We start from the raw sequence: 22,020 nt of genomic DNA, 5'->3' as shown, positions 1-22,020 counted from the left end.
TGACAGACTGGATTAAGAAAATGTGGCACATATACACCATGGAATACTATGCAGCCATAAAAAAGGATGAGTTCATGTCCTTTGTAGGGACATGGATGAAGCTGGAAACTATCATTCTCAGCAAACTATCGCAAGAACAGAAAACCAAACACCGCATGTTCTCACTCACAGGTGGGAATTGAACAATGAGAACACTTGGACACAGGAAGGGTAACCATCACACACCAGAGCCTGTTGTGGGGTGGGGGCAGGGGGGAGGGAGAGCATTAGGAGATATACCTAATGTAAATGACGAGTTAATGGGTGCAGCACACCAACATGGCACATGTATACATATGTAACAAACCTGCACGTTGTGCACATGTACCCTAGAACTTAAAGTATAATAAAAAATAAAAAAATAAAAGAATTATGAGAAAAATAGTAAAAAAAAAAAAAAGAAATTATAAAAAAACAGGCTTATAAGTGTGACACACAACACTGAATAATGTCACAAATATTATTAAAATTACAAGATAAAACATAGCAGATGAAAGACCAAACAGACAACATCCACAGTATAGTGAATTGGTAAATGCTGTCTATTCCTCCATTCACAAATCGAACACCATGCATTCATGTACCAAATGATCTCTAATATGACGTCCTAGAATTATCAGGTATATCTCACAGTGTCTTAAAGTTAGATTACTATATAATAATGATTCACCTAAATGTATTTAAATTCTTCATACAGATAGATATAGGTAGTTTTACATGTATTTTGGAGGAAAAAAGATATCACTACCAGTGAATTTTTTCACAGAACACCTATTACCATCTAATAGAATATTAATGTTCTAGTCAACACAGTTGGAAACTGCTCAGATAGATAATAGAAATCTGTTTTAGAGCTGAAAATAAATATTTCCTTTAGGATTATGAAGATAAGCAAACATTTTCCAAATGTTTTATCACATGATATTGAACAGGAAAGCATGTTTTGCTATTAGAAACCTATCCATGTAAGAAAACAAAAATTATGTTTCTATAACTAAAAGAATAGGTCAAATACACAGTTAAAATGTATATAATCAAGAATTCAAAAACATTTCCCTGAGTTGAGATATAAGTCTACAACAAAAGAAAATATTTGCAATTAGGAACCACCATACCCTTAAATTTTCTTTCCCAATGTCTATTTCTCAACTTCATTTTAGTGTAAAACATAGGAAATAATTATTTCATAGTTAAATGCTTGTCTTTAGCCAATCTTAATCATGCTTATCAGGTAAAAAGATCTAGCTTGTGTCCTGACATGAACCACTGTAAATATCTTGGAGGAACACTAAACTTGGCCATTCTCAGCAGCTGCTTTGTTGAAGAAATGTTGTAAAAGAAACTACTGATCTTTTAATTTTTCTAGTTGAGGTGAGTAAGACACACAAAGGTAAATGACATGAGTAACTGTTTCTGAATAGAAATAAGGTTCAAGCCAAAAAAAGAAGAAAAATTTGTGTATAAACAAAAAACACAACTGATAACTAAATCATCTGGTAGCTAATGAATATGCTTATTTTGGCAACACTGTTTCCTAAGGAAAGCAAATGTATTGCCATTGTTGAATCCAAAACAAATATTTCCTTGAGGACTCTGAAAATTATATGGTTCCAAAATGTTTTATCACTTTTCACTAGGTCAGTAAATCTCCCTTAAGGAAGCATTTTTCTAGGAAGACAACATAACCATTCTGAAAATGTTGCCATGGTCTACCTTGGAGTTGCAGTAAAAAACATATGAAATTAGGCTACTCCAGAAAATTGATACCTTCTCCCTTCTTACATATATATAAGACACAGTTAAACAAACTTGTTCAGCAGTCTCAACTATTTAATAAATAAGAACACTGCAAAATCTCTGGCTATGAACAAAAGAAACATGCCCTGAAGCCCTAGATTTACTTAGTGCCCAGGTCACCCACCTGCTGCTGCCTGCCCCTGCACTGCTGGAAGGCAACCTCCAGTGGTTTTAGGCCCTGCTCCCCTAGAGGGCCTCCACCCCCAAGTGTCCACCTTCAGGATCAGGGAGTCCTGGGTGGGCACAAGAAGCCTCCAGGTCTCCCAGTGAATGCGGAATGATTCCGACTCAGGTCTAAGCAAGCAGCGAAGATATTTATCACACAGGAGTCAAGAATCCCAGATCATTCACTCACCAACTATTTCTACTTTGCTACATGTTATTCTTCCCAAGGCAGAAACTTTTATCTTTATCAGACAGAAACTAGTAAAACAAACCATGCAGGTTAGGAAAAAAAAAAAAAATATATATATATATTATAAGCCCTACAGCGGTACGCCCTATTGCGTTACCCTCTACATCCGGTGCTAGTCATGGTATCTATGGTTATTTCCTATGGTCCAACCTCACAGCTGTAGCAGCAAGTCTGAAAGCTTTGATACATCTGGGACATCACAGCACTTTTTGCAAAACATTGTAGCCTTTATAGAACTCTATGTATTTAACTGCAGCAGATAAACTAGGAACAATTTTACTAGTAGAATATACCACAATATATATGTATGTGACATAAATGTGCAAGCAAGTGAACCCAAAAATCCCAACTGTTAATATAAACCTAATAACATCATCCACATAACTTTTGTTTACAGCATGACACCAGTAGACTGGTCTTCATGTAAAAATGGTGGTCAGGGGGAATAAGAGTATGGGACATGCAAGGGAAAATAAAGGGGATTCATTCAAGGCTCATTCAAGGCTCATTCATTCAAGGCTATTGTGAAAGTTTCAGGGACTCTTGCAGGATCTATGGGAAAAACAATCTCTGATTTCAGCTTCATTGGAGAAGACTAAGATGAAGTTTCTGGCTCCCTATGACCAAGCTTTGCCACTGCCTGAAAGCCTCAGGGTTATTGACAATCTGGTACTGAAGGCAGACTTTCAAAAATAGCTGCGTCAGGAGCAAGGCCAAGTGCCTGGAGCAAGAATACTTTTTTCCCCTAACTCCTCAGCCTATATGCTAATCAACAGTGATCAAGTAAGACAATCAAAAATGCCCATTCTTAAATCAGCCTGACAAAATAATATCGATCAGACCCATTCAGATGTCCTATCTCCCTTAGGAAACCCAATTCCTATAAAGCAGACTTGGTGTACTCTCACCATTAAAAGGATGCTGTCTACCTCCCTTCTCCCTGCATTACTGCCAGGTTATTGCATGTTTTGTATTTAATAAACCTTCATCAGCTCAAATGAACGGTTGTTATTAGTTGAGCTAACAGCAAATGATAATGCTCCAGAGAGATATCAGTGCTTGTTGGTGCATTAACAAAGAGAGGAGAAGGACTGAGGTCAAGTATGTGTCAATGTAAATGAGGCGATATTAGGTACTAAGGGCTTAATGCAATAGACTGCCAGGGAGATAATGGAATTTACAGGATAAGGCAAATTAGATGAAGTTATTGATAAGTGAATGAAGGGAGGGGGGCCTGCAAGATAAAGTGCTGTCAAAGAAAAGGCCCTTTACTTGTGAATTTCTTCTTTAAAGTATCTTCAGATCTAGCTTAGAAAATAAAACTCAAAAACAGGATCAAATGTGACTTCTTCCTTCATGAAAGATCTCATCTCATTACTACTATGAAATGCAGACTTGTTCTAAAAGCATACCACCTTACTAAGTTATTCTTAAGCATTCTTCGGGGTTCCCTGTTTTGCTGTTGGTTTTTTTGTTTTTCCCCCTTAAACATCAGGGCATTCTGCCACAAATAATTCCCATATTTTATTAAAGAAAAAGCAATATTTTTTTTCCCTCCTAAAGTAGGGACAGACAAGTCTTCTAAGATACTCTATCAGCCTGAGCCTCACAGAACAGCAGTATCTGAGATGAAAAGTAAGAACTTTCCATTGAAAAAGACCTTTAAAGGTTGTCGAGACTGAGGTCCCACCCTAATTTCACAGATTAAAAAGAAGTGAGGCCTAGAATGGTATTTTTTTCTTAAGCTTTGCATTTCTCCCAAATTACAAAAATAATACCTACTCAACCAAGACAACTTGAAAAGCACAGAAAATTACAAAAGAAAAAGATCATCATATTGTCACTCATCTGATGTAATAATATATAATATTTTAACCTAATTCCTTCCAATCATTTTTCCATGCAAAGTGTTTGCAAAATACTTGTTTCTAAACATGCTTTTCCATTTGGCAATACACTGGGAGCATGTGCCTATCCCTAAACATTATATTTAGTATTTTCTTTTTTTTTTTTTGAGACGGAGTCTCACTCCGTCCCCCAGGCTGGAGTGCTGTGGCGCAATCTCCTCTCACTGCAAGCTCCGCCTCCTGGATTCACGCCATTCTCCTGCCTCAGCCTTCTGAGTAGCTGGGACTACAGGCGCCCGCCACCACGCCCAGCTAATTTTTTGTATTTTTAGTAAAGACACAGTTTCACAGTGTTAGCCAGAATGGTCTCGATCTCCTGACCTCATAATCCGCCCGCCTCGGCCTCCCAAAGTGCTGGGATTACAGGCGCGAGCCACTGCGCCCGGCCCTATTTAGTATTTTCATACTAGTCCATGAGTATGAATATACAATGACTTAAACCACTTCCCTATATTTAAGTCATTGCTAATCTTTTTACTTTCATAGATCTTACTGTGATAAGTATCCTTGTATACATATTTGTGACACAAAACAGTTACAATTCTTAATTCTTTCCTTAAAATACAATTCTAGAAGTAGATCCCAAGTCCTAAGCTATGCATAGTTCTAGGGGTTCTGATGCATAATTCCACATTAAGAGCCTTATTTCTTCTAAAAGGCCTTGTAACAGATCTGTTCACAATTACTTTCCTGATGAAATTAAACTATACTTAACATGGTAAGAGAAAGATAACTGTAAACTGCTCATAGGAAAACCTAGAAAAAAAACCTCTTTTGTTCCTAACCTCATGGTTCCTTCAATTCCCAGTTCCCATCAGTGCTCTGTAAGAGAGCATTAAAACCTAGGTTTCTACTACAAAATGCAGTAGAAGAGACCACTAGAAAAGCCATTCTTTTTTAACAAGCGTCCTAAAGTCACTCACCCCGTCATGTTATTTGTTACTCTGGGATAAGAAAAGTTACAGAACAACTCTCTTTTAAGAGTTGGCAAAGGAGGTCTCAGAATCACTTCAGGCTCGCACTTCAATCAAGACAATTTCACCCACACTCTGCAAGAGCCCCAAATCCATTAGAAATGCTCAGCACTTACACAGCTCTTTACTAACATGAACTATTAAAATCCCACAAAGGAATGACAGAGGAATATGGCTTTTTTCATTTCAAGAGCTAGGCAACCACAAGTAATTAGTATTGGGATGAATCTCAGAGAAAACAGACTTCTTTAACAAGCTCCTCCTATCTTGTCAAGCCAAGCAAAAGCTACTGATTAGCATTCTCAGACCATCATCAAGTTGAGACTGAAGTCCCCCATCAACAACATGGTTGTCATTGGCTGCAATTTACACAAATATCTAGTTCCCATCTGGCCACAGACTGACCAATCGAAAATCTGTTCAAGAAAGGTCATATGTGAGGTTGAAACCACAAATATGATGGAGGATGGCAGCAAATGACTTAGGCATTATTCTTGACTTAGAACATTCTTCCTGTAGACTCAAGTGTGCAAACACAGTCACACTTGGTTTATCTGATTAAAACAGGTATGCATTAATGATGGTAGCACCAGAATAGAAATGCTGCTCAGTGTAAACAAGCCCAGACTCCTGCATTTTCTTTTTACCTGGCACTGGGAAGTGACGACGATGTTACCTACATCGTTTAAGTTTTTATACTGCTTTGTATTCTACAAAGCACTCTTCCTGTACTATATTTCACTTTTATTCTTATAACCATTCTATAATGTAGACAGGTAAGTATCTGTTTATCTGTTCTACAGATAAGGATACTAAAACAGAGAGATAATGTAATTTATTTATCTAAGCTCAAGTAACTGGTAAGTCGTTGAATCAGGACTAGAACTAAGAATTCTTGCTTTTAAATCCACTTTGCTTCCACTATGACACACTATACACAGCCACCACTTGTCAATTAATAAACATATTCTCTAATTTCAATCCATTAAATCCCTGCAGTAGGTCATATCAGGACCCATAGCAAAAATACACAAATCAGAGCATCAAAGATGACAGCTCTGAAGAGTGCAAGTCAGTCCAAACCTGGAGAATCATCTCATTTAACAACTAAGTGAGTTAACTACTAAATCATCTCATTTAACTACTAAATCTATTTGACCAAATAATCAGACTATAAAATCAGAATAAAAGCCAAATACTCAGCTCTATCCCAAAACTACAATAAAGTATGGCAACAAAGCAACTTCAAACAATAAACTTCTACATAAAAGTGAATATCACCATGTGATATGTGTCTTACATAAATACTTGGTTTTCAACTACTTACCGCTGTCGCTAAATGAAGACAAGAAAAATAAGTTTTGCTGAATTCCACAGAACAAGCTACACTCTACACCAATAGTTCCAATGTTGTCTGCATATTGGCATTACCTGGAGAGTGTCAATAACTGAAGTCAGTGGCCCACCCCTAGAGATTTTTATTTAACTGGTCTGGGATGTGACCTGAGTTTAGAATTCTTGCAAGATTCTCTAATATGCAGTGTGGGAATCATTGCCCCACAGCAAGCAAGCCAAATGGAAATTGCTGAACCTCGTAGGCTTTAGTGCAATAAAACAGAATTTCCATTGGCTTTAAAATAAAAGAGGCAAATGAATAGCAGATTAAAAAAGCAAATTAAAAAAAAAAAGGAAAACTAACACAATAACCAGGTGCCTATCAAACAAACTGGTTTCCAAAACCCCAGCCTTCAAAACAAATATAAATAAAAGGGCCTTGAGCAGCATGAAAATAGCTACTAAAAAGCCCTGCACTTTTACTCTATAAGAGAAAAATAAAGCTGTCACAAACCTACTCACTTAATTGTAGATATAAAAAAAACAAAGTTACTCATTTTATTTTCAGCTTTTCCTAAATATTTTTGAAGGGAAGAATGAAGGGGGGTCCCAAATGCGGCTAAAAGCAGCTACAGCTGACCACCCCTATTTAAATAGCAAACCACACTACCCCTACCCCAACTCCCAGTCTCCCTGTCTTACTGTATTTTTCTCCATAGTACTTAATATAATATGAGAGACACTATTTGGTCACCATCTGTCTCTACCTACTAGCTAGTAATATCCTCCACGGTTAAGGCCACCTTCACACAAACACATACCAACAACAGAAGTTATCAACAATGGCATTACCACATGTTAAAGACCCAATCATTTGTCTCTTTATCAAAATATGTGCCAGATTCTTTCCTGATAAATTATTAGCATAGAATATTGGCCTCAGTCTTTCAAGCTGCTCTTCTACACTAGGAACAGATGGGCTTTAGTAATGGCTATTTCATTATTGATCACTGATATATTTTTATCATGTTGTGGAAAATCCATATGGAATATTGGAACTTCGTTGTACAGTCACTGAACCACTTTCAGGTTTAGTCCAATAAGCTCACTAGAATATTCCAGCTCCTGTCATCTACAGAGCTTTCACGTCAATACTTTTCCCAGAGTAATAAGAAAAAACAATTCTGTGAGATCTCAGAAACTTTCAAGCCAGATAAAAGGGATGTATGTATGTTTTGGTCCCCTTTTTTCTTGCTTGCACATTAATCATTTCACAGTGGATGCATGATCACCCATTCCTTGTGCATAAAGAAGAGAAAATAAGATCAGTCTATTTGCTAATGACACAGTTTTATTGACACAAATAGAAGCAACCTCACTGGTCCACTGGTCCTGCTATCTAAGCACTCACAGAAACAATAGCTTAACACCAACTCTTCTAACACTAAAATGTTCTGATGACAAACACCTTCCAGTAGTGACCTGGCTTATATCTAGTGATGATACCCTGTGGATTAACATATTTACTTACCTAAAAGTAGATTTTACAAGCTCGTCTTGGATACTTTACCAACAAATTACATCACTCATGATTATACAATCAATGGGTACCCTATGAACATATTTTTAATGTAAGCCGAGTAGGTAACTGATGACACAGAATCTGAAATTTGTCCATGCCAAATCCTAGAAATATAACACAGAATTGTGGGTCTTGGTGGCCCATCTGTGCCTATGTTAGAGTAGACTAGAATTGCTTTCTGAGGAAAACCCTATCCACCCACAAGAGTTCCTTTAACTTTAAAAAAGGTGGGCTGGTCTTTCATTCAGGTATATCCATGTTGGGCCAAGAAGAAAAGGAAGCTAAACTGCTTAACCCAACCCTACTTCAACTTTTACTAGCTCAAAAGAAGTCCACCTCCGAGACAGTTTTTGAGATTATAACATGGAAGCAATCATCATATCATTTCCTACAATGTCAGTAAAATTTATCGATTTATTGTACATAACATTTCAAAAACTTTATACTGCATATACTTTATGTACACAGTTTAATATCTCACTTAATCCATTCAACAACCTTTGGAGATATATTTATTATTCTTAACTCCAGCTTTCAGCAAAGATAAATTACTAACCACAAGTCATCCAGCTACTAAGAGCCAAGGCTGGGATTCCAGCATCAGACAACCTAATCCAAATTAAGACCCATGCTGACATTCACAACCCACCATGTTATCCAAATCCAAAGGATCTTGTTAACTAAAAATACTACAAATATACTTATTTCATTACATAAAGTCTTAGAAAACTATTCAATTAAATAGCTGCCCTACTCTCTCTATCCTAGATATGGCCACATTTTCACAGTGTAAGTGAAATAATTCCATTACACCATTCTCTCAGCAAAGCACTCTGGGATCCTCTGGGAAGAAGGCAGCTATATAAATATAAGTTGTTATTATAATTATCATAATAATCCTTATCTGACTATACAGCTATGGATTCTTTTTAAAAGGCTTATAAATAAAGACAGACAAAATGATTAAGAGACATTCAAAATCTCTACAATCTCAGGAAGGCTTAGAAATGAAAAAATTATTTTAGTCACAAGCCTTGTGACTGTCAGCTAAAGTGCTTCAAAACTATTTGCACTGGCTTGGTTTCCACTGATTGAATGCAATTATGAATTGACTTCTATGGGATGATAAATCAGAACTTGTGTAAGTGGTTTTCAAAGCTCATCTGTGCAATTTTAGTTTGATGCAGACTTCTACACAAATTTTCCCTTTAAAAAAAAAGTTTATGAAAATATTAACTACCATGAAATACCTTCCTGGTTAGCTCATGCCACTGGGAAGAAGCTGCTATTCTTATATTAATAATTCTTCCCAGAATTAATCACTCTTTGTACATTAGAACCAGCAGCTGGAGTGTTCTGAGTGATAATGAAACCTGTAACAAGGCATCTTCAGCCGTCTTTTCAAGACAATAAGGGAATTAAAATTTCAATTTAAATGCAGAGGTTTGAAACACGCTTCACTGACAAAATTACTTCAATTAATGTGAGTGGAATACAAAGGACAGACTGCAGAAATGTGATGCTGCAACCAGAAATTATGTCATTAATGTGCTTGCATCAACCCAGCACAATGACTGCAAAGGTCTAATTTAAACCGTACATATCACAAAGCTACAGGCTACAATATTAATCAAGTCTCTGATTTCAATGTGACGGATACAGGCTTCTTGTTGGATCACTTTTAGCTTTTCATAAGCCAACAGCAGCTGTTTACCTTGAAGAAAGAAACAAAAGGCCAGACCTATTTGCAGACATTCCCTGTCATGACAATTTAATTATTTTATGCAATACTCGGGTTATCATATCAAAAGAAGAAACAAATATCTCACCTAGAAGCCAAGCCTATAGCTACCAGACCAGTCTGATGGTGAAGTAGGAACAGCAGGAGCTGCCAAGAGCAATGGGTCACCACAGAGTTATTTACTCTGGATTTATTAATCTATTCTGAGTAGGGATTAAATTACTAAGCATCTGCATCTGCCTTAAAATGGAAATGCTAAATCTTCTGACAAACAAATCCAAGGAAATCAGGGGGTTTTGAAGACTAGATTGTTTTGTCTTCACTTTCCTCTGATGTCTTTTAGCAAAGATTTCCATTTGGACCCTTGAGATGCCTTAAGTAGATTTTACTTCTAATAGTACATAACCATGGGGAAAGAAAATGTGACTGCTTTCCACGTGAAGTCCAATGAAAGAGCAATTATAGAGCTTACTACTCAATCTTATATACAACAGACCAAGTTGAAGATATCTCCAACCTTTTAAGTGCACTTTAAATCCTACCTTCACGAAATTTTTGCATATTGGGATATACAAATCATTGTTTTTTGGGATATGCCAACTCCCCAGAACATGCAAAGTTATAAAATGGTAATATCAGAAGTGGAGTTGTTGAGAGAAATAAGTTAACAAATGTAACATATTTCAGATAGTACCAGGACATAGTAAGTGCTCAATACATACTAGCTATTGTTATCATTGTCGTTCATTTAATTACTACAAAAAGGAAAGGTTAGACACTAGAGAATCTTGCCATTAATAAATAAAATAATAAATAAATAAATAAATAATAATAATAACCAGAGAAGAAAAAAACAGAACCAAAGCTCCCACAAAAGAAACACCTTTTTCTTTCTGTAGCTGGATTAAAGTCTTCCCACATAGTCACCCATTTAGCTAAGCATGATTTGTGAAACTCTGACTATATGAGGCTACACTATGCTGGGAAACGGGGCAGGACAAAAATAGGGTAAGACACAACCCCGGCCGGCGGGTGGCCAAGCCTGTAATCCCAGCACTTTTGGGAGGCCGAGACGGCGCGGATCAACGAGGTCAGGAGATCGGAGACCATCCTGGCCTAACACGTTTTTAAACCCCGTCTCTACTAAAAATACAAAAAACTAGCCGGGCGGACGGTGGCGGGACGCTGTAGTCCCAGGGCTTTACTCGGAGGCTGAGGCAGGAGAATTGGCGTGCAACCCAGGAGGCGGAGCTTTGCAGTGAGCTGAGATCTGGGCCACTGCCACTCCAGACGGGGCGACAGAGGGAGACTCGCCTCCAAAAAAAAAAAAAAAAAAAAAAAAAAAAAAAAAAAAAGACACAACCCCTACCCTCAATGACCTACCACACCAACAAAAGGAATTATATTAAAATGAAACATACGAGCTGATGTCTTTTTCATAAAGAAAAGCACCTAGCTATCTGAATATCTGGGATATTCAAAGAGTTGATGAAATTTGAGCCAGGTCTTAAAAAATAAGTCATCACTTTTCAGGCAGACAGTATTAGGTATCAGTTCAGGGAAATATAAGGTCAATTAAAAAAGAAAAATACATCACATCCTTATGCACCAGCAACCAGTAACTAGAAACCTTAATAAATAAATAGCTACTGTTTTAAAAGACAACAGCAAAAAAATGTAATACCCAGAAATACATCTAACAAAATACATGCGACACCTCTGAGGACTATATTGCTAAGCATTATTAAAGGACACAAACGAAGATTTTAATAAATGAAAGGAATATGTTCACAGATAAGGAGACTTAACATTGCAAAGATAATTCTCTTAAATTCTATCTATTAGCTATTGAAGGTTCAAGTGATTCTCCAGCCTCAGCCTCCTGAGCTAGCTGGGATTACAGGCATGTAATCCCACCTACATTTTGTATTTTTAGTAGAGATGGAGCTTCACCATGTTGGCCATGATGGTCTCGAACTCCTGACCTCAAGTGATTTGCCCACCTCAGCCTCCCAAAGTGCTGGGATTACAGGCGTGGGCCACCATGCCTGGCCACAAAGACAATTTTGAATAGCAAGAGACAATCTCTTCACTTCCTATCAAGATGTATTATAAAGTTATAGGAGTTAAAACAGCACGGTTTGGGTGCAGGTACAAATAATACCATTAAACAAAATAAAGAGCTCAGAAACAGATCCATGCATATGTGAAAAGTTGCTGTGTAACCAAAATAGCATCATAAATCAGTAGAAAAAGGATTCAATAAACAGCCTGAGCCAAGCAACTATATAGAAGAAAGATAAAATCAGATCCTCAGTTGATACTATATATAAAAATGGACTTTTGATGGGTTAAAGAAGAAAACATAGGAGATTCTCTTATGACATTGGGATGGAAAAAAGTTTTCTTACATCAAAAATCACATAACAGGCCGGGCACTGTGGCTCACAGCTGTAACCCCAGCACTTTGGGAGGCCAAGGCAGGCAGATCACTTGAGGTCAGGAATTCCAGACCAGCGTTACTCAACATAGTGAAAACCCATCTCTACTAAAAATACAAAAATTAGCCAGGCGTGGTGGCACACGCCTGTAATCCCAGGTACTTGGAAGGCTGAGGCAGGAGACACCCTTGAACCTGGGAGGCAAAGGTTATGGTGAGCTGAGGTCATGCCACTGCACTCCAGCCTGGGCAACAGAGTGAGACTGTCTCAAAAAAAAAAAAAAAAAAAACACATAATAAAAAATACTGAGAAATTGTTTTGCATTAAAATTTTTAATTTCTTTATAACAAAGACACTGTAAACAAAGGAAAAAGATAAATCCCCAATTGGGAGAAGATATTTGCAATCCATCTAACACACAAGAAGAATTAGTATCTAGAATATATAAACAACCAAACAGAAAACGAAACAAAACCTCCAGAAAATGTGTCTTACACACTCACTCTTTTCTGGACATGACTGTTCTTCCTCCCCATTCCACCCCCATGTCCCCAACCAGATAGTTTTATTGATGATTATCATACCCAACCTGGCTCAATCTAGCTCCTAACCCTAGATTTCTGAATTACGGGGAAAAAAAAAAGAGTATTTTCTTCTGTAAAGGTGGAAAGATGTAGACATAGCCTGTGCCCCCTGTTTTCTCTCAATACCCAACCTCCTCCCTCACACATGAAGAGACGAGTCTTCAGTAGAACAATGAAGAGGGTATGCAGAGAAAACACACAGGTGACATTCCACATATACTCCTGTTCCTTTGGTAGATTGGTACATGAGTCAAATAATTCTTTCCACTTAAGCTAGCTAGAGGTGAATTTCTGTAACTTACAACCAAGAATTTAAAGAAGTTATTTAACGAGTCTTGAGGAAAATATGTTAGAAAAAAAGGAACAGTATTCATTATTGATTAGCCTTTAAGTAAATAAATTGATTAGCCCTTAAGTAAATAAATTAGCCCTACAAAGACCATTACACAAAAATCTGAAATCCTAAATGAACATAATTAACAAATAAATTCTAACAACCTATTTTAATCTGTGGCACTTACTTAAAAGCAAGCCCACTCCAAAAAATCATGATTCAAATAGATATATATTTGCGACACAAATATATACATGCTTATCTGATTGCTGAATCTTGATGATTTAGCACAAGTATGCATTCATAATGCATAAATCAACACTAAAGGTGAAAAGTAATTTTTTTCTACCAGACACCCTATAGTCATTATTACTAAAGAAGAAGCCACTTTGAATAAGATGCTGAAAATAACCAATTCTTTTGTCACTCCCAAGAGTCAATCTTTTTTTGTTGTTTTTTGGGATTCTTTTTGAGACAGAGTCTTGCTCTATTGCCCAGGCTGGAGTACAGTGGCACGATCATGACTCACTGCAGCCTCAAACTGCCAGCCAAGGGCCAACCATTATTAATCTCCTTCCACTGTGGAAACTGACCATTCAGTCTTATCACATAACCAGGTTTTAATATCTCATAGAATATCATGGCACTTCTCACTCCTTGGTTACCAAATTTCCTTAAAAAGCTTCTTAAGAAGGACTTTTAGCAAAATTCTTCTCGGAAGTCTGAATGAATCAGAACCACGAACCACTTAGAGCATTTAATCTGTGTCCCTACCAATTCCCCTCAGTGTTTTTTCCAGTGTTAAAGCCAATCTAATTTGGTGAAACAACGGTAAAGAGCTTTCACCTACTGTGAGGAAGAAAAAAACAACAATGCAAATACAGCCCATCTGCTGCTGAGAGCTCCTATAGAGCGCTTCCTTCACCAACTCTGAATGAGATGGAAGTGGGACTGGGTGGGTAGAAGGAAAGAGGGAAAGAGCAGCCCTCTCTAAGAGCCACAGGCCCTGGGAAAGTTAGGATTATTAGGGAACAAACTCTGTATTTCTATTTTTTATTCATCTTCTTGACACTCAGCCACATGAACTACTAACTGCATCCTTCAGGGAACTCTCAGCAATTCAAAAAGGAGCATACACACAGGACTAAGATAGAAGCTAAAGGCTAGATTGTGGAGTACTCTTGCTCAATAAAGTTGCTTCCAGCATTAGTCTCCCAAAATTTTATTTCTTATCAATTTCAAGGAAAAGAACAAAGCCCTAATGTAAAAATTTCTTCAAAAAAATGTGTGGAACACTAGTCTATAAATCTTCAGAAGTTCTGTATCATGTAGATTTCATTCTTTAAAATTGGATTCATTAACTATTTTCCTCTGAAGCTAAAAAACGCCTCTCATTACCATTGTAACCTGATTTAAGTACTGGTTTCTTACTATTATATTTATTCCCATTGTTACAAAGGCAGATAATACATAAATAATAATCACCTACCATTTCAAACACTGGAATTAGAAAGAGAACCAGCCAGGCTTTACCTGCAAGGGATCATGCATCCCAAGAGGGCAGTTTGTAATGTGCTACACACATTACAGGATTTAGAGAGAACAAAAGAGAGTGCTTTTACATCTTAACAAAAATGACCCTTAGCACAGGCTGTTCTCTTACCAGCATGTCAGTGGCACTGAGATAGTGCTTGCTGGCCATGCACTGTTCCAGCTTTTGAGGCACTTGCTTGATATTCTCAATTTCATCCAGCAAGTTCAGGACATGCTTATGCTCAATTCCTTCAATCCATAGTTTCCGAAGCTCATCCCGTTTGCAGTGCAGCAGCATCTTGCATGAAAGCAGGTTCTCTTTTACCTACAATAAAACAGATTCAGTCTTGGGTCAGTCCAAAGTCTTGCCAGTCTAAACCTATAATCTGGTTAGTAGTCTTCACTGGTACTACTGTATGTAGCAGTTCCTAATTCCCACTGCCACTTACTCTCCTTGGTCTGCCTCCAAAATTCTAATCCTGGTTCTGACATAGACTCACTTGGGCACATCTCCACCTCTCTCTAATTTCTCTCCCATGAAATAAGAAAAACTACTCCCAACCTACCTTTTCTAGATTACCTTTGAGTAATCTAGAAAAAATTACTAAAGAGAAAGCACTCTGAAAACATGAAGTACCTCATAAATATTAATATACCTAAAAAGGGAGTGATCAGTGTGAAAGTCCATGCTATTATACCTTCCCCAATCCCTGCAAATCTCCTATCCAGCTGATAGGTCACTTGGTCCATGCTTCTAGCTCTAGAACTCCAGCTGAAGTTTAAAACCAAGAAACTGGGTGCTCAACTTAACTGACTAAAATAAAAATAACCCCAGCTTCCAAAAGAGAGTAGGCACATCCAGAGATAATCTCAAAATAAACGGACGTACCAAGGCTTTTTTGCCTTGCATTCTGATTATCAGATATTAAATAAGACAACCTCCACCACCTGTAGATCTGCACGGTATAGCAACTAGCATACGCAAAACATGACAAAATAAAAGGGAGAGCAGAGGAATGGAGGAGGTAGTTGTGATGCACGTGATAGGAGTAAGTTTTTATTTGCTCCCCTAATTGAAAATTTTCCATTTTTGGAAAATGGAAATGACAGCCATGACAGAATGGAATGACAGCCATTTTCCAGCAACATGGAAAATTTTAAAACCATGATCTTTCAAAATTCACAGAACTACTTTCATATATTTTTGATAGTCTTCACATGTATGTTATTTAAATTTGAGTTTAAATATTTCTTTACAGTTTTGTTTCTGGTTTTTGTTTGAAGTAAAATTTATCCATGAATGCATCTCAAGTGTACCACATGTAAGTTTTGGCAAATGCGCCCACTTGTATAATCCAAACCTTCATCAATACATGGGACATGTCCATCAGCGCAGAGAGTCGACCATACTTTTGATAACTGAAAATCTGTATTGTTCTTCTACAAGATTTGATGTGGTGATGAAAATATTCACTGACACTATATGCCTCTGGTGATTACAAAACTAAATTTCAACATTCATCCAACAAGTATGGAAAATATGAGGACAAAATACTAAGATTAAAAGGTTTCTTGAGAAAGCCCCTAATCCCGTCCTACAACTTCATGACAACACCTAAATCATGCTTCTATGAAACTCTCCCATGTTAAAAAAAAAAAAAAAAAAAAAAAAAAAGTCTTGAATAAGAAGACCTTGTAACCTCTCTTAATAAGTATAATAAACTGATTATTAATTTGGGGGGTCATAGAACTCTTTGAAAATCTGATGAATCTGATGAAGATAATTTCAATTATTTCTACTCCTTCCTGCAATCCCACCAAAGTAATAGCAAAGAAATTTTTTTAAGCATAAAAAGAGAGAACAGAGAAGAAGAACAGCAAATAAGAGATGATAACAAAACTGTGGAAGTTAGCAAGAAGATGGACAGTAGGCAACTAAATTAGCAGGCCAGAGAAATCTGAAAACCTTAGCCTGGAGCAGGATTTGCCAACATCAAAAAGGAGGCACCAAGTATACTAAAGGCAGGGGTACTGGGTTAAAAGTTTCCATAGGAGTATTTTGAGCCCCAAATCCCCATCAAGCCACACACATGGGTAATTCCCTCCCCACAGCATTGGCCAAATTGGGAGCAACTGAATTGGAAAGGATCTAGACAAGGAAATGTCAGGTATGATTGAGCAGAGGGCATGAGACACTACACAGAAAACAGGAGGATGAAGACAAAGTAGGACCTATTAAACAGTATGATCCTCAGCCCCCATGGACTCTCGGTCTCTGTCAACAGTTAGGCTCCAAAACACTGGCGGCTTGACTTTTCACCCCAACACAGGAGACACATGACTTCTCCCTTGGGAAAGTGAACTGGTCCAAGTGAAAAGGCCTATACAGATAGTGACATCTGACGATTCACGGAAGAAACTGCTGAGTCCCTACCCAACAATCATTATGGACAAGCTCCATAACATGTTCTGAGCTTCCAATCAGCTTTGTAGTGCCTGCCTCTTACTCACAGATGGTCAGCCAAGGATCACCAGACATTCACAGAAAGCCTGGAGAATGGAATGACAGGCATCAAAACAAAAAGAGAAAATTACTGAAGCAGGACATGAGGGAACAGAAACTGCAGGAAAGATAATTTTGTTAAACTATAATTAATATCCTTAGGAAAAATAAAAGAAGTTATTACATCAATTAACCAAGGACAGAATGATATAAACATTGTCAAGAAATGAAAAACAACTCTTAGAAATTAAAATAGAAATTTTAAAAATCAAATTGAAAGGTTAGAATATATCCTTGAGGAAATCTCCAAATAGGAAAACACCAAAAAATGAGTTAGGAGGTAAAACAAAACAATGGGATTGATCCAAAAGGTCCAACACTTACCAGATAGGAGTTCCAAGTAAGGAAAAGTGAAAAAAATGGAGTGGAGAAAAAAAGTTAAAAAAATAATTAAATAATTAAATGATTTTTTTAAAAAACTTCCTGCCCAGGGCAGTGTCTTACTATAATCCCAGCACTTTGGGAGGCTAAGGTGGAGGGCTGCTGGAGCTCAGGAGTTCAAGACCAACTCTGGCAACACAGGGAGACTCTGTCTCTACAATAAATTTAAAAATCAGCCGGATATGGTGGCACATGCCTGTAGTCCCAGCTATTCAGGAGGCTGAGTTAGGAGATCACTGGAGCCCAGGAGGTTGAGACTGCAGAGAGCCATGATCGTGCCACTGCATCCAGCCTAGGCAACAAAGCAAGACTCCAGCTCTTTTTTTTTTTTTTTAATAAAAAAAGAAGAAAGAAAAAAAATGCCAGAACATGCCAAAACCTAAGTTTTCAGATTGAAAAGGCACACCAAGTGCTCAAGAAAATGGAAGGCAAAAAGGCCCAAGTCAGGACACATTATTCTGACATGTAAGAACACAAGGGATAGAGAGACAATCACAAAAGCTGTCAAAGAAAAAAAGGAAAAACCAGGACCTATACAAAGGCTTGTGAATCAGAATGACATCAGATTTCTCTCAGCAGCAACATTAAAAGCTACAAGACAAAGGAACGATAAACCTTCAAAATTTTAAGTAAGAATTATTTCCCAGAAGAACTATCAATCAAGTATGAGGAAAGAATAAAGACATTTTCCGGCTTGCAAGCTCTCAAAAACTCAACTTTGTATGCACCATATCTCAGCAAACTACTGAAGAATGTGTTCCACCACTACAAGAGAAAACAGAAGAGAAGAAACAAGGGATCCAGGAAACACAATACAGAAGAAAGGTAACAGGACTATTCAATCAGTAACTCCAGGAAAACAACAACACGAGCACACAAGAAAAAACATAATCACAGTATGCTGTATGGCTTAGATGTACATATTAGTGTAGTTATAAAAAGGCAAGCACTGATCATCTATTTAACCAAAACTAGAATAGAACTATATAGAGAGGATGAAGGAAGAGGATGTGGTAGGATGAGGAGAGATTGGGAAGCGGGCTAAGGCCTCATCTTCCGTAATTGGAAGTTAATACATAACATTTAAAAAACACACACACAGCACAAGCATACTATTAGAAATAGAAATACCTAAAAAAGAAAAACTAAAAGAGTAAAAGTCGGCACCTCTGAGATGTTGGAACTGGGACTAGGGTAGGATGAGGTAGGAGAGTCCAGTCTTTTATCATCATTTGTGGCTTTATTTGACTTTTAAACATATCTCTCCGGCCGGCCGCGGTGGCTCACACCTGTAATCCCAGGGCTTTGGGAGGCCAAGGCGGGCAGATCACGAGGTCAGGAGATAGAGACCATCCTGCCTAACAAGGTGAAACCCCCTATGTACTAAAAATACAAAAATAAAATTAGCTGGGCGTGGTGGCGGGCGCCTGTAGTCCCAGCGACTCTGGAGGCTGATGCGGGAGAATGGCACGAACCTGGGAGGCAGAGCTTGCAGTGAGTTGAGATTGCACCACTGCACTCCAGCCTGGGTGACAGAGCAAGACTCTGTCTAAAAAAAAAAAAAAAGCATCTCTCTAAAAGCCATTCCTAGATTCTACTGGAGTTCTTAGTCTCTAGGTTAAGGACTCCAGCTATTAAATCATTCCATTTTAAATCTTACTTCAAATCTGTTAGAATCTTGATTTCTGATATCCTGCTCATATCACCTTGCTAATATAGTTCTCAGCTTTTCCTCTATGTGTAATGGTTACCATGGAAACAGTTAAAAATAAATTTTATGTCATACAACACCCAACGAGACTCTTGATCCAGAGTGGGGGACAAACTTACAGGGTGTCAGTAAAGCTTGGCAAACTCCTATCTGATTGGAAAAAGACAATTGTGTCATTTCACACTAGGATATGTACAATGTAATCAGCTCACTCCTCACTTTTGCTTACTACATGGAAAGAAAAGTGAAGCAGAATTTGTCGGGGGTAAACAATTGGCATCAGGCTGTGTAGAAAATGACCACGCCAAGATTCTCTAAACCGAGGTAACAAAGCTACAGACCAAAGAAACTACAGGAACTTTTCATACTAAATTGCCCTGAGGTTTCTGCTTTATGATTAGAAAGTCACAGTCATAAAAAAAATGTTATTTTAGAAGTTGGGGGATAGGGTCAGTCAGCCACAAAAAGGAAGAAATAATGAAGAATCACAAAAACATTATGCCAAGCAAAAGAAGCTAGACACAAAAGAGGGCATAACATACAAAGTTCCAGAACAGGCAAAACTAATCCATAGTGCCAGAATTCCAATCAGTAGTTGCTTGGAGCAGGATGTGAGAGAGAACCGACTCCAAAGAGGCAGGAGAGAACTCCGGGGTGATGGTAAAACATTCAGTGACATATACGTTTGCCAAAACTCATTGCACTGCACTCTGAAAATATGGCATTTTACTGTACGTAAACTATACCTCAATAAAGATGGAAAATACAGCCACTGTGGAAAATAGTATGGAGTTTCCTCAAAAAATGAAAAAACAGAACTACCATATGATCCAACAATCTCACTACAGTGTCTATATCAAAAGGAATTGAAGTCAATATGTCAAAGAGACATCTGCACTCCCGTGATCACTGCAGCCTAAGTATCCATCAACAGATGAATGAAAAAAGAAAATATGGTATAAGCACAATGGAATGCCATTCAGCATTTAAAAAGAAAGAAATCTGTTCGGGCATGGTGGCTCACACCTGCCCGAATCCCACCAATTTGGGAGCCTGAGGTGGGTAGATCACTTGAGCCCAGGGGTTTGAAACCAGCCTAGGCAACCTGGTGAAAACCCATCTCCACAAAAAATTAGCTGGGCATAGTGGCATGCACCTGTGGTCCCAGATAGCAGAGGGACTGAGGTGGGAGGATCACCTGAGCTCAGTAAGTCGAGGCTATAGTGAGCCCCAAGATCACGCCATTTATTCCAGCCTGGACAACAGAGTGCAACCCTGTCTCAAAAACAAAAGGAACTCTTGTCATTTGCAACAACACGGATGAACCTGGAGGACATTATGTGAAGTGAAATCAGCCAGACACAGAAAGATGAATATTGCATCATCTCCCTTATATGTAGAATCTAAAATTGTCAAACTCATAGAAGCAGAAAGTAGAGCAGTAGTTACCAGCGACTCGGAGTGAGAGGACGGGTTGAGAAGATGTTGGTCAAATGATACAATACTTCAGTTAGACAAGAGAAGTAAGTTCAAGAAACCCATTGTACAACACGGTGACTACAGTTAATAACAATGTATTGTATGCTTGAAAATTGAAGAAAAGGTAGATTCTAAGTATTCTCACCACAAATAACTGACAAGCATGTGAGGTGATGTGTATGTTAATTAGCTTGGTTTAGCCATTCCACAATGTATATGTATTTCAAAACATCATGCTGTCTACTACAAACATACGTAATTTTTGTCAATTTTTTAAAATTAAAAAATAATTTTTTTTAATGGGAAGAAACAGGGCTATACCCATCAATGAATAATAACATTCAAATGTTAGAAAAGTATCAAATAACACTGAATCATTTATTTCTCAAAACTCTGTTTTACTTTTATAAATGTGATGACAGTATTTTCATTTCATTCTATTTAATGTATAAGTATAATTAAGATTGAAAAATTATGTTACTCCATTTCTTCCTTAAACAAATGCATGAAAAGTCAGGTTGTTCAAACCATGACATCAAGTCAGAAACAAATTTCCTTTGCTTTCTCAGAGTTTTAGTAACTTCACAGTTGCTCATAATCACCTGTTCAGCAATAGCTAGAATTTCACAAAAACTACAAGTCACCCTAACTAGAGACTATTAGAAAAAGAGAAAAGAAGGAAAACAGGGCTGAAGAGGCTATTGTGAATAGAAATGTGAGATGATACAGACGGCAGAGAAGTTGAGATTTTTGCAGCCCTCTCTTGGAAAAGATAAAGGGGTGAGAAAAGCAAAGTGGGGCTTTGAATAAAACTGCCTTAGCATTTGTGAGACGAAGACCAGAGAGATATATATAGTGAGAGGGGCTGATACACACAGGCCTGGGGAAGGTCATAACTTTAAAGTCATAAAATCAGAAAAGTACTGAATTTGGCTGGGCGTGATCGCTCTTGCCTGTAACCCCAGAACTTTGGGAGGCCAAGTTGGGCATATTACTTGAGGTCAGGAGTTCAAGACCAGCCTGGCCAACATGGTGAAACCACACCTCTACTAAAAAATATAAATATTAGCCAGGTGTGGTGGAGGGTGCCTATAATCCCAGCTACTTTGGAAGGTGAGGCAGGAGAATCACTTGAACCCGGGAGACGGAGGTTGCAGTGAGCCAAGATCACACCATTACACTCCAGCTTGGGCAACAGAGCGAG

At 37.8% G+C, this 22,020-nt stretch overlaps 1 protein-coding gene across 1 annotated transcript in view; it reads right to left on the bottom strand.

The window, feature by feature from the left end:
• Positions 1–22,020, bottom strand: part of LOC108537538 (exocyst complex component 4) — a 661,401-nt gene that overhangs the window by 606,667 nt on the left and 32,714 nt on the right. Inside the window, exon 3 of the mRNA XM_017885082.1 lies at positions 14,813–15,007. Within this exon, the coding sequence (XP_017740571.1) occupies positions 14,813–15,007 (195 nt within the window). The remainder of the gene's footprint in view (positions 1–14,812; positions 15,008–22,020) is intronic.

This window comes from Rhinopithecus bieti, unplaced genomic scaffold (assembly GCF_001698545.2).
Source record: "Rhinopithecus bieti isolate Rb0 unplaced genomic scaffold, ASM169854v2 scaffold_13262, whole genome shotgun sequence".
NCBI lineage: Eukaryota > Metazoa > Chordata > Mammalia > Primates > Cercopithecidae > Rhinopithecus > Rhinopithecus bieti.
This window is presented reverse-complemented; position numbering and strand designations above follow the sequence as displayed.